Below are 14,755 nucleotides of genomic sequence, written 5' to 3' on the forward strand. Positions count from 1 at the left end.
GTTGCTGCTATTTCACCAACAGAATGTTTTGAGTTTCCCACTTCTCTTCTGTAGCAATGGGTTTTGAAGCACACCTGAAGCAGGTGCTTGCCCTTCAGCTTGGGAAGCACCTAGCGATAATGCTTATCAGATCTCAGTTACGCCATCCACTCTTTCATGACAATGAGCAGATACCCTTTGTTTCACCTTTTCAGAACGTCCCAGTTTTATAGCATATGACCTATGATCTTAGTGAGCAATAACAATGTGTCTCTAGGCAGCATTTCTAAGATTTTGACTCTACATTGAAAAGCCACAAATCAAAAAAACACAAATGTGTAGAAAATATATTGGAACAAACTGGACATGCCGTAATCCTAGAAGCCTGCTTGCACAACCCTGCCTAGGACGATCAGTAGAAAGGAATGTGCTAAATTATCAATGTTTAGACACAAAGGCCTATAGTCAGTTCTTAGATACAAAGCCTTAGTATAAGACTTCAACTTGTATAAGCCTTAGTATAAGACTTGTGATGTTTTCTGAGAGCTTTGCTATCTCAAGAGAATGAGGCGGCTGGCTTGATAAAGTCAGAACCAGGCATAGGCACCGGGTGCGTAGTTTAACAATGTGACTTTAAGATTAGAATATGTTATAAATGTTCTGATTCCATGGAAACATGTATCTTCAAAGATGTAACCAATTACTGTCTATTGTTAGGATGTAAAACAGAATATGTGCCAAACTGTGCTGCGTGATTTTAACCTATTGACCAATTAGAACAACTTTTAGGCTGCGTGGACAATGTCTTGTAACCTCTTGTAGACTTGCTTCTGTCGTGTGCACTCTGATTATCTGTATAAATAGACCCTCAGATGTTACAATAAACGAGCAATGATCATACCGCCATGAGGACTCGTTTACTGACTCCGGGGCTCCCCTCCCCAACACAAATGCACAACATTTGCAGCATAGCTGCACCATCTAGATACACTAAACAATGCTAATGTAAGGAAATATCTTTTCAGTATATTTGGAAATCATTTAATGAGGTGAATGATCCATACCTTATCACCAAATTCTTTCAAGAAAAAGGGTAAAATCTAATCACTGAAAGCAAAAATCAGGAAGGACTGCAAAGCCCCAAACAAGTTATGACTCAGCTTTCCCCCAAAAATGAGAGCATTAAAGGTGTGGAATGGATTTCATCACCTTTCTTACTTTCCATCAGGTACTGAGAATCACTGTAAAATCCACAGGTATCTTACTAACCTCTCAGTACCACAGCACAAGGAAAAACATACAACCTCAAGCTTATATTCCACAGAAGGTAGCAGAGTTATTTTCGCATGGGAAAACCGTTTTTTCCCCTCCAATCATTCATCTGATGTTAGCTAAATACATAAGAAACTCCCAAGCAATACAAACTGTAAGCACATCATTTAAGCCAAAAACGTAAGCCAGTGATGAAAATGCTGCTTTTCCTTGACCGAGAGCAACTCTTTAAGACACAGCATTACAAAGCACAGTTTGTGTCACATAGAGAAATTTCATATCAAATGCCTTAGTAACAGTCCATACACATGATGGTTTTATGAGCTATTTACAGCCAAATATTTGACTGCTCACCAGCTCTTCAGCCTTTATCCACAACTACTCATTCTCACAGACAAGCCTGGGCAATTACCAATTTAGAACATTTTAAAAAAACATATTCCGAGTTATCCTCTCTGACTTCTGCACAAGGGAGGGTTTGTCTGGCTAGTCTATGGCTGCTACTGTGTGAAAACATACTCAGACTGTGTAGTCACTGATATCATTGTCTAGAATTAATTGACAATCACGTTTTGCTTCCCAGTTCAGAGCAGCTCTTCCTCGTGGTTTTAGCTGGCTCACCTGCACAGCACTGATGCAGAGTGCATGGGGCGTGGGCTTAACAGTGCAGGCTAGCAGATTGGGCCAGCATCCATCCCAGACAGAGGCTTCTTCATCCCTCTGGACACCCATTCCTACACTTTGCCTGTGGTGATCCAGTTCAGGGAGGTCAATCTGTAACTCTTTCCTGCTTTCAGGCTGCACTCTGGATGGTGCCAGTGCCAGTACTGGAGAAGCAGCAGGAGAATGCTGCTCAGCAGGTGAGGAATAGGATTGTCCCATTCACTAGCCCTTCCATTAGGTTGGTTTAGCCACCCTGTAAAAACAGCCATGCAGGTGAGCAGGCAGACAAGGCAGTGCTGACAAATACACCCTTAGGAGGTTCAGTAATGTGAAAGTTTATTTTTAAAGCAACAAAAAGGGCAGCAGAGGTGGATCAGCTTCATAAGATATAATCGGGAATGGTTTGTTCTCCAGTTAATGCTATACCTGGCAACAAAAGCAGGAAAAGTGATCCTAATTTTAGGCAGGAATGTGAAGTAAATAGTATCAGAAGGCCCTTTCAAATAAAAAGCAATGAGGAAAAATGAGACATGAGGAACTAAGCCCTTCCCTGATGTGCTCTCCTTTCCCAGGGAACCAACAGCAATTCTGTGCAGATGGTCCTGCTCACAGAGATAAGAAAATACTGCCAGACAGATAATATAACCAAAAAGTGCTAAATCCCATACCAAAATGTTTGAAGTCTATGCTTGCAGAAAAAAAAAAAACAGAACAAAAACAAACACAAAACCACAAAAATAACAAAAAAAGATAAAGAAAGCAGAAGGAGGCAAGGTGAAATATCAATCTCTGGGCTACATCTGCATCATCTTCATTAAAGGTAACAGCAGCCAAGCGTCCCAATAAAGATATCAGAGTCTGCAAAAAGAAAGGTATCAAAAGAAAGCTAAAATTTATTACCATCCAAGACTCCCATGTATTATTTTTTCTCAGGCAATAAACTGCCAGTTTTATCGATGAGGCTAAAGCGCTGACTTCTTGGCCACAAAACTGTTGGACCCAAGTGAAACACACACTAATATTCTTTTCCTCTGTGGATAAAGGAAACCCCCCCATACCTCAATCCCAGTTAAATTTGGAAGAGTTATTTAGTTGTAAACCATGATAGAACATAATACAATACTATCAATGAACATGGAAGCTAGCTTCACTTCCTTATACCTATGTAACTAAACAAAGTAAGTGCAGTACCAAATAACACACCACACAAGAGTGCATAAAATTGTACGTTTTAAAGCATTGGCTTTCTTAGTAATTTAGAAATACAGGATTACAAAGGACCACCTCAGCTCAGCAATGAAGTCCAATTCTCTTAAGCTGCAGACAAACTTGCAATACTCAACAAGACTAAAAATTTCAGAATACAGAGAAAGAAGAGACAAAAGATCATTTTTCTATAATAACAAGACAGTTAAAAGTCATCGAAGACCCCAGGAAATGAGCACCTTTTTCCTGTCCTGTAAGATTAATAGCTCCAAAACACCACAGCTTCAAGGGATTGTGTGAACTAGGGAAAACGTCCCTCTGCTATCAGCTCCCTGGAACATAAGCAGGTACTCTAAGTGAACACTTGTACAGACACTCACCCAGTACCTCAAATCTTGCAATGACTACTTACTGATACTTGAGAGAAAATCCAGGAAAGTGCCAAGAACCCAGAAGCCAGCTTACATACCATGAGAAAGTAGGGCTCCTCAAGTAACTTGTGAAATCTTAGAAACACAGTATTAATTGCTTACAAATAAAGATACAGTAGAAATCAAGTATTTCCAGTTCACCAGTTCATTTGCAGGCTAACTTAGCACCCCATTTAAGCAACAAGAACAAAGACAGAACGCTACTGCCCAAAGCAAATCTTTTCCCTTCCAAAGGCTCACTCCTCTGCATAGTTGAGCAGAAAATTCAATTAAATTACATCTTTCAAGCAGGTTGTACACACAGTTATAATTTACACTGACTGTGAACTCTTCCAACCTTTGGATATGTCCACTTATGTTTGTGATCACACAGTAAGAAATAATTTTTCTTTACATTACAATACAGGCAAGACTATCTAAGCTTCCTATTAGACAGACTTACACCTGCAGGCAGATGATACTGGGGAACACTCGCTCTAATTAAGCACCTTAAGGGCAACTGCACCGTGGTCAAAGCACCAGCAGCTGCTGGTGGTCAATGGATGCACGTGGGCAGCCATGCAATGACATTCCCTTCTCAACAGTATTGCCTCCTGAAGTGGAAATCGTCTGTCACATTTGCTTGTATAACTGGGAGTGAATAAAGGGAAGGAAATAAAGCATTGAAACTAAGAGTACAAGGTTGCAGACCAACACATGGATGTTTTACAGCAATCCTAAACCATGTCAACTATTCTGGATTAGGGTTAAAAGCACAGTTGTCCCCAACATCAATGTGTACCACAACCAAAAAACCCACCGATCTTCAACACACTAAAAATACAGTATATTTAGTATGAAAAGACAACATCCTCAAGGACTACAACATGCTTGGAAACTCTGAAAAGGAGAGTTAGTACAACGACTGTATCCTTAACAGCTTCCTCCCTTCCTAGGACAGTATCATGGCAAGGCCTTCCTTTAATTTACAAGCTCAATCTTGATACAATTCAGGTTCCCTGTTCACACTGGCTTAATTGATACAATTCAGGTTCCCTGTTCACACTGGCTTAATTGATACAATTCAGGTTCCCTGTTCACACTGGCTTAATTCCAAAGACACATCCCAAAGTTCATTTTCCTGGAGGCAGGAAGCGTCTCAGTGCCCACCCTGTAGATTCTTCTGTGAACACCATAAATGTAAATCTAAATTCAAAAGTCTGTTTCCCCAAGCACTTCTGTTCTTCCAGTGTATTTAAAAAACATACCACACCACTCGTTGCAGTGCAAGGCCAAACACAGCAAAGTCTTAAGTCTCCTCTGGTAAAAAGCTTCTTCCCACAGCTTCACCACCTTAGTGTTTCTTCTTCACTTTAGAACAGAACAGCAATAATCTCTTTGAAAGGGAAAGATGAGAGTGCCGAGTACCCCATAAAGGAGGATGTGTATCACACAAGGATATGGGGAGGCACCTGCCCCTACAATTTATCTCTGGTATTAGCTTGTTCCATAACCACACCAAAACCAAAAGGAATGTCACTCAATATCTGACCAAAACATGTAGATTCCACTCTTGCTGTGTTACCATTAAGTAATGAGATCTCAGAGTTTAAGAGCATTACTTGTATGAGACTCCCTGACACAGGACCTTGTACCCCATTTTACTAAATTTCACACCATTTATGTTACTCCAAAATTCAACTGCAACAGAATTGTTTCAGCTTGGAGATCTTTAGGCTTTATCCACACTCCCCCAGCTTTCACCAAGCTCAGCCATGAACCAGTGGCGGTTAGGTAGGATACTGCATGGTTAGTTGATCAGCATTTTCATGTTTGTTGGATAACCCTCCTTTGTGCCACCTACATTCCTGCAGCTAGGTAAAAACCAATTTGAGAAACAACAGCCTTATTTGAGACACACTTCCTGTGCCACAACCACCCAGGAAACAAACTACTGAGCCACTTCTTTAACTGGCACATTTTCTTCAGAACATAAAATTGTACCAACAAGCTGCACAGGTTTGCCAACTAAGCCACTTAAAACCAGAAGGATACTTGGCCATGATGCATAGGTGTGCATCTCACAAGCAAGCACACAGTTTCCTCCAAAAGCAGATACACTTTTGAATACCTATGACCAGTTGCAATGACCATCAGTCAAGGTTACTCCAGAACCACTGCACTGTCCACCATTCTCCTGATTTCCATCATAACTTCCTTGTTGTTGGGTTATGTTCTGCCTTTGTAGTAATGTGACTCTATCTCTGTCCCTCCTACATATTTAACTTGAGGTAGATTTATGGAGGCAATCACAACTCCAAGCAGGCTGAGATTTCACAGAGGTTTCAGCTAATCTGAGTGTGCACTGCTGCCATAAATTAGACAAGGTGATTTTTTCCCCTCCCTTTAACAGCACTGCTGCATTGAAAGAAATCCCACAGAGAAACACAGCAGAGGAAGGTGATACTGCTCCGTTTAGCCACTATCAGCATAGACTGAGCTTGGCACATAAAAACACAGCCACAACCTACTCTATCCTAAGCTTAAGGAGCTGATTTATGTTCAATACACACAGCTCCAGCAGAGGAAGTGACATACCCAAACATTCGTAAACAGAGGTAATGCAGAGGAAAAAGAAACATCACAAAAGGGCAAAAAAGCAAACCCCAGAAAAATGGAATGAAATTTTCAGCACTCCCTTAACATACCAGCTCCAGTATTGTGTCTCACTGAGCCTGGCTAGAAGAGAAATCAAAGACAAGCATTTCTATCTGCTTCCTGATGAGTTTAGATTTACAAAGATTCCTGCATTTAAACTGAAGGCACAGAATAGTCAACAAGCTCTAGTTTTAATTACACTTCATTTTCAAAGACCTACAAAGCAGCCATTATTCTCCCCCGAGTGAGAAAAACGAATCAGAATCAAGCACTTATACCCAAAAAAGCATCTGTACCTCTTGTGCTTTTCAGGCAGCAAACATCTCAGAAGATTTTATAAGGCAGTAGTTGTCACCAGTAGCACTGTATGGTGACAGCTTCATGCAGTCTGCACAATCAGCTCACAGGTTTATTATGCGTATGTGAAAAGCAGGCATTTTGAGGTATGGCTGGGAGGTAAAGTGACTTGAGACACAGAAGAATAATTCCTCCCACTACGCTTTCCAGTTAAGAGACCTTCTTTTCCAGTACCCACGCAACCACCACGGCTAGGACTTTCAGACAAGCATGGAATAACCAATTTCTTCTCTGAGAGCTGACAAGATTGATACAACATCTACACAGTTTACAAACAGCACAGAAATGAGTTCTTTGCTGTAATCCAAGTATCACAATTTTCAGCTCTTAAAAAAAGAAGCACACAAAGACACCAACCAACCATGTTTCCTGCTCAAATAGCAGCTTTGTGAACAGCATTTTCAGGGTTCCTCATTTGGTCCTTGTCCCTGTAAAACTCAAAGTCTACTCAATTTACTATAATTAATTATCATGCTCAACTAGAATTTGAACATGTGTGGCTACAGCAGCAGTGAATACCACACTTGCAGTATTTACCGTTGTGCCTGTATGGATACCACAGGAAATCCTACCACAGAGGTTTGCACTTGCGGCATCTTCAGCATTTAACCTCCGTATGAAAAGGAAGGTTAGCACATGCCTTTTAATGGAGCAATGGAGATGAGGCTACAGCACGAAAATACAAGAAAACAAAAAGTGGAAACTTCTGTATAGCATAGTAAAAAACTTCATACCTTATGCACACTGCTTCTAGCCTTAGCAGACCACTTTCCACACTGCTCCCTCCCCCTCATATGACTTTCTAATCTGATAATTAACAGGAAGAAATGTTACCTTAGAAATGTTACATTAAATACAGCTGCTACAGGTTTAAAAAGTGACCATTTTGAAAGGACATATCACGTCAAAGGAATTTCACATCCTATACACCTCACAACTAAGTTTAACCATACTCGCACAACTTCAGTACATGGGCTAGATATCAAGACTATTTTAGGTTGTCAAGTCTGAAATGCATCATGAAGGTCAAATTCTAGTTGCCATCTAAGTAATTTTTCTTCAGTGTTTGCCTTCCTCCTAACAAAAAAGTGCAGTGTAGTTACAGTTACAATGTTTGTTCAGACAGCAACAGCCTTTGTGTTTCTAAAAAGCAATATTTCTGAAAATTAATATGTTGATAACCAAAAATACATACATGCATGCATATATACACTATTTTCTGCCTACATACTCCCTGCTTACTATAGAAATCAGTTTTCAGTGGCAAAGAAAAAGGTCTCTTTTCTCTAAATGGTAAAAGAGCGTTTTTCAGATTGTGAATACACATTTGCACAACTCTTTGTTCTCTCTTATCACCATCTTCATCATGTTATTTAATGCATTTTTCTATTATGACTGATAAAGCGAACAGACAGCAGGGTTAGCTTACTGCTTTTTAGGGTTAGAATCTCTCTCTGCTTGGTTACCTACCAAGCAGAATCAGATCAGTTTCCAAAACTGCTGAGATTCATCACAGTTTTTGTTCAACAAGATGAAAGCATCTCCCTATTGAGTTCAACAGGTCTAAAGAAGCTTTGAATTTAAAATTGTTATATACCTCCGCCTACTTTTTAAATCAACAAGTATCTAAAAACTGCAAACCACAGTGCAATGCAAATACCAATCTTCAATTCAAAAATTTTATTTCAACAATGTTAATCTCTTAAAGGAAGCACATGAAGGTTTAAAGTGGAAAAAAAACCAACAAAACCCACACAAATTGGGGTAGGGTGAGGTGTAGGAGATGAAGGAGCTGTTTCTAAGACCAGGAACTAAACCCCCTTAATTCACAGGCACAGTATGTATTTATACCATAAGCTTTGCTGGGTGTCTCTCTCTAATTATTTAGGCAATGCTGCATTTCTGGCTGTGCTGTGGCAATTCCCAAGCAAAGGCAGTCACAGGAGGGTAAAAAAATATTTTGAGTAGTTTGATATGGTTTCAAGGTGCTTACTTGTGTGCTCACCACGGTGAAGTTAATACTGAGTAACTTGAATTCTTGTCTTTTGGGTAGACAGAAGAAAAAGCACTGCAGCATAGTATTTAAAATGCATAGTAACACCACTCCCAGCTGCAGGCAGAATCAAAACAAACAAAATAGCTTGAGTAAATCTGTTCTCTTTCACAATGATCTCTATTACCCCTTAAAATGTCCCAGTTAGATGACTACTTAGCACATCTGAAGGCAGCTTGCATCTGAATAATAGAACTTGAAATTTGTAAGATGAAAAAATGTGTTTCATTGCATTCATTACATGCAATGAAACGTACACAATGATCAAGAGCACAATATTCTTATTCATTCTGTGCTAAAGACCACATTTGATCCTCAAGTCTCAAAAGAATGTTTTGGTAAAAAAGCTTAAGATAAAGCAACTTGAATGGCCCTGAACGTGTTGGAAGAAATCACATACAGGTAAGACAAATAAGGGTGATCTCGCCAGTATTCACAATTCCAAGTTCTTTTTTTTCTCTTATTCTCCCCAGGCATAAGTCAAAACAAACCAAAGAACGAAATACGCTCAAGCATTTTTGTAAAAGGATGAGGACAGTTTATTCAAAGGCACTGTGAAACACCAGAAAACTAGAAAGTGTCTTTTTTTTTTTTTTTTTTTTTTATACCCAGGCACACCATTATCCCTTCTCCTTTGTGGTAAGCGATACTTACTCTCTTTGTTTGTTTCAATCAAAACTTTCATTTACACAACCCACTTAGATTCTTGAAGACACCCTTTCTAGATCACTTTCTTATTCAAATGACTTTTTTTATTCTTGTAACTGCCAGAAGTATTATAAGGTAATAAAGACAGCTAAATAATTTACAAGGGAAAATAGAAAAGATTATTAAAATTTCTGAGTATTTGCATCCTCAGTGAGTTTCCTCCAAAGGCAGGTTGGCTGAGGAATTCAAGACTCATTCATTTAAACACATCTCTGTCAATAAAACCTCATGTGTTCATTATTTTACTTTGTTTGCTCTACAAATGCAGTAAGATGAAATAAAAGTTTTTTGCAAGGAGAAAAATAGTTTGGTTTTGCAAAATGGAACTGCTCATCTCTGCTTTGCTTAAGTATTCAATTATGATTTGGGTTCTCAAAGAAGCATAAGAAATTTTAAAGTCAAAGGTGTTTTTAATATTCAGTGCTTTCCATGTTTTGAGCCCTAGGGCTGAAATTTGCACCTACATTTATACGCAAACGTACAGTAAGAAGCCTACCAAAGGGGAAAGAAGAAATGGAAAGCCATGAGATTTACAAAAGTGTACTCCAAGCAAACCTAGAAATTAAAGTTTAAAATTTAAGTTAAATATACCACAGAACTTCACAGAGGAATAACCCTGGTTTCCCAAAGCGATGCTGAAGTGAAAGCTTTGGCCCTTTTACATAACTGTGTTCCATATTTAAAGCAAAAGCCCCATCAAATATTTCGTAGTGTTTTACTATCCACTGGTATTTTCTCACAAAAGTAGATAAAAATTTATGAGGTTCTTAGTTTTCTTTACTTTCTTCAAGGAAAAACAAGAGCAGAGTTTAACATTCTTCTAAATTCTTAAAATATTGTAGGTTTAGACTGCATGACAAGCTTATATAGCATTAAGATGAATAAGAACAAGCTCAGTACTGTAATACCTTGTCTGTAATGGATCACATTAATATACCAATCTTTTACTGAACACCATTATCTAATATTCTGTCAATTTGAAAAACTTCATGTCTTCTTTAACTATATAACATTATTCAGTTTTTCACTTCCCTGTACTGTAAAAATGAAACACTTGGTCTTCAGTGCCATATTCTGGATCTAACATATGACTTCCAAAGCCTGTTTGTTCAGAAAAATCCCCACATATTTAAACATTTCTAATGTAATTGGCCTAAGGGCAATAGTTCTACTTCATAAATATGTACTGGGACCAAACATTTCCTTGATACTCTCTCTTTAAAACAAAAAAGATACAGGAGAGACTGCATAAACCTTAACACCTGAGCTAGCATTACCAACATCACCTTCTCCCTGTAGAAACTTAAGAGAACATGACAGCTAAGTTCTAGATCGGTCTTTATTTTTTTTCTATATAGTAAATTGCACAGCAGTGTCTGTAAGGACAAGCACAGTTTTTTAAGTCCAGAAACCTAAACCTGAATTTCAGAACACTTTATACATTCTGACCAAAAAGAACAGAAATCAAATTGAACAATTTTATGTGTCCAAACAAGCTATTTAGACTGCACAGCTTAAATTTATGGTTCAGCACAATAACAAGTCTTTCTAACAAGATATGCAGTAGGTAAATATGATTTTGCAGTCCAACACAGCCTGTCATTCTAGATGTATGAACAATCCAACCCGGAACACAATGCAAAAACAAAAGTAAACATTCATCCTGTACCCATACAAGTTAGGGCAACAATCTTGTGCATAAATGGGGTGGTTTATTGTAAATGCAGTCTAAAGAACTTTCTGATAATGTAGGTACTTTTTGTTTGGTTGGGGTTTTTTTAAGAAACAGTGTTGTATTTGTAATTTCTTGCCTTTGTCGGTACTTTGTTCACAGCATTTACTTTACTTGTCGTCCACTGGAAAGCTACGCGTAAGTAGCTTTATCTGCCCCACATGCACTGGCCCGTGGCAACTCTACACTGATCCTAAGCTTTGAAATCACTGAAGCGATCCTGCCGTACTGATGTGCTGAAACATCATCAGCTCCCCCATCAAACAAGGGAAAAGGAAGATGGAAGGAGCCGGACACAACAGAATTCAGTGTTAAGCTAGGAGCTTTGACACACGGAAATCACTGCGGGAGGGAAAGGCAGGACCAGCAGCTTGAGCTCTTTACATAAACAGTGTGTGTGGCAAGAGGAATGACCACACAGCAGTCCAAGCACCAAGGCTCAAGCAGTCAGCGCTTCATCCGCAGCGCTCTGCCACACATCCCCCGATCTGTCTCCCTCAGTGATGCCAGGAAAGCGATCCCCACCGCAGCGCTACTGAAATGCAATTAAGAGTTACTCTCACTTCTTTAATCGCGTTATTGAAGCAAAACCAGCACACGATACGCACGGAGTCCTTCTACTCTACTGACACAACACAAACTTCTGCCCTAAGCGCCCACTGCGTTCCTAGGCACCCGCGAATCCTTAGCCAGACAGGTGAGGAGGTTCCAACCAGGAACTGCCCCAAATCCCATCGCACCTATACGATAAATGCAAATGCGCTGCAGCTCAAAATACAACTCCCTTTCCCGTCCTTCCAGTACCTGAAAAGGCTACAAGAGAGATGGGGAGGGACTTTTTACAAAGGCACATAGTGATAGGATGAGACGGGATGGCTTTAAATTGGAGAGGGGCAGATTTAGACTGGATATTAGGAGGAATTTCTTCACAATAAGGGTGGTGAGGCACTGGCACAGGTTGCCCGGGGGAATGGCTATAAACTGGAGAGATCAGATTTATACTAGAAATAAGAATTTCTTCACCATGAGAGTCGTGAGACACTAGCACAGGTTGCCCAGGGAAGCTGTGGCTGCCCCATCCCTGGGGGTGTTCAAGGCCAGGTTGGAGAGGGCTTTGAGCAGTCTGGTCTGGTTGGGCGGTGTCCCTGCCCATGGCAGGGGGGGTTGGAACTAGGTGGTCTTTAAGGTCCCTTCCAACCCAAACCATTCTGTGATTCTATGATTCTATGACAAAAGCAAACGTGCCACGGCTCAAAACCCAATTCCCTTTCCCATCCTTCCAGCACCTGAAGAGGCAACAAGAAATCTGGGGAGGGACCTCGTACAAAGGCACACAGTGACAGGAGGAGGAGGGATGGCTTTAAATTGGAGAGGGGCAGATTTAGACTAGACATAAGGAGGAATTTCTTTATGCTGAGGGTGATGGGCACTGGCAGCGGTTTCCCAGGGAAGGTGTGGATGCCCCAGCCCTGGAGGTGTTCAAGCCAGGGTGGATGGAGCAGCTTGGCCTGGTGAGACGCGTCCAGGGGTTGGAACTGGATGACCTTTACGGTGCCTTCCGACCCAAACCATTCTATGACCGAAGGCCAGGTCAGACGGGGCTTTGAGCAGCCTGCTGCGGCGGGAGCTGCCCCTGCCCGTGGCAGAAGGGCTGGAACCGTCTGACCTTTCAGCTCCCTTCCCCCCCAGACCATTCTCCGATCCCGTCCCCTGGGGAAGGCGCCGCGGTTCCCACTCCCGGCGCCGCCCTCACGCCCCCCGCTGCCGCGCACCCACCTGCCCAGCTCTTCGCCCGTCTCGTAGTGCTCCTCCAGGTTCTCCTGCCTGAACACCGTCATGGTCGCCGCCGTCAGCCCCGGCTCGGCGCCCGCATCCCCCGCCCCGCGGAGCACCGCACGGCCGGCGGCAAGAGAAGAAAGCGGCGCCCCCCGCCCCTTCCCCGCCGCCCGGTCGCCTCGTTCCTCCGAGGCTCCGTCGCACCGGGGTCGCCCCTTGTCCTCGTTTTCCCTTACCCTCCCCGTCCCCCGTCCCTCTCGCCTCGCCCGCTCCGCGACCCGGGAGGCGGCGACAGCGCCGCGCGCGCAGGGAGCCGCGCGCCGCCCCGCCCAACCAATGGGAGCCGCGCGCTGCCCCGCCCGGCCAATGGGAACAGCGCCCCGCCCGGCCCTGCCAATGGGAACAGCGCCCCGCCCCACCCGGCCAATAGGAACAGTGCCCCGCCCGGCCCGGCCAATGGGAACGGCGCCCCGCCCGGCCCGGCCAATGGGAACAGCGTCCTGCCCGCCCGGCCAATGGGAACAGTGCCCTGCCCGGCCCGGCCAATGGGAACGGCGCCCCGCCCGGCCCGGCTAATGGAATCCGCGACTTCCCCACCCGGCCAATGGAAACCGCGCCCCCCGGCGCCCCGCCCCCCTGGGCGCCACGGGCAGGTGTGTCCGGCCCCCCCCCCCCCCCCCCCCCCCCCGGTCATTGTCTGTTACACCAAGAGATGGGACAAGAGGAGTGGGGTCAAGCTGCCCCAGGCGAGGTTTAGATTGGACTTTAGGAAAAATTTCTTTGCCAAAAGCTTTATCAAAGACGGGCAGAGGCTGCCCGGGGAGCTGTTTGAGTCACCAGCACTGGAGGTGTTTAAAAGATGTGCAGACGAAGTGCTTAGGGGTATGATATTTGAAAAGTCATGGCAATCAGGAGACGTCCTTTGTGACTGGAAGGAGGGCAACAATGTCCCCATTTTTAAAAAGGGTAGAAAAGATCACCCTGGGAACTACCAACCTATCAGCCTCACCTCTGTGCCTGAGAAGATCATGGAACAGATACTCCTAGAAGCTGTGCTAAAGCACAGGTGATTAGTGGCAGGGAGGTGATTAGTGGCAGCCAGCATGGCTTCACCAGGAGCAGGTCCTGTATGGCCAACCTAGTGGCTTTCTATGATGGGGTAACCACATCCCTGGACATGGGAAAAACAACGGATGTGATCTATCTGCTGTAAAGCCTTTGACACAGTCCCCCACAACATCCTTCTCTCTAAATTTGAGAGATGTGGATTTGATGAGTAGATTGCTTGGTGGATAAGAAACTGGTTGGATAGTCATATTCAAAGAGTAGTGGTCAATGGCGTGATGTCCAGATGGAGATCCATGACAAGTGGTGTCTCTCAAGGGTCTGTAATGGGACCAGTACTGATTAATATCTTCATCGATGATATAGACGGCAAGATCAAGTGCACCCTCAGCAAGTTTGTGGATGATGCCAAGCTGAGTGGTGCAGCTGCCACACCTGAAGGATGGGATGTCATCCAGAGGGACCTGGACAGGCTGGAGAAGTGGGTCTGTGTGAACCTCATGAGGTTCAACAAGGCCAAGTGCAAGATCCCACACCTAGGTCGTGGCAATCCACAATTTCAATACAGCATGGGGGATGACATGATTGAGAGCAGCCCTGAGGAGAAGGACTTGGGGTGCTCATTGGTGAGAATCTCAACATGATCTGGCAATGTGCACTCGCAGCTCAGAAGGCCAACCATATCCTGGGCTGCATCAAAAGAAGCGTGGCCAGCCGGTCAAGGGAGGTGATTCTGCCCCTCTATTCCTCTCTTGTGAGACCTCATCTGGAGTATTGTGTCCAGTTCTGGGATCATAATAGAAGGATAAGGAACTGGTAAGAAGGATCTGGAACTGGTGGAATGGGTCCAGAGGAGGGCTACAAAGATGATCAGAG

General features: G+C 43.0%; 1 protein-coding gene across 1 annotated transcript in view; it reads right to left on the reverse strand.

Annotated features, from left to right (window-relative positions):
- DAPK1 (death associated protein kinase 1) overlaps positions 1–13,005 on the reverse strand; it is a 96,146-nt gene extending 83,141 nt beyond the window's left edge. The window contains exon 1 of the mRNA XM_054054152.1: positions 12,815–13,005. Within this exon, the coding sequence (XP_053910127.1) occupies positions 12,815–12,876 (62 nt within the window). The 5' untranslated portion in view covers positions 12,877–13,005. The remainder of the gene's footprint in view (positions 1–12,814) is intronic.
- Positions 13,006–14,755: the final 1,750 nt, after the last annotated feature.

The sequence above is a fragment of the Cuculus canorus genome, chromosome Z, assembly GCF_017976375.1.
Source record: "Cuculus canorus isolate bCucCan1 chromosome Z, bCucCan1.pri, whole genome shotgun sequence".
NCBI lineage: Eukaryota > Metazoa > Chordata > Aves > Cuculiformes > Cuculidae > Cuculus > Cuculus canorus.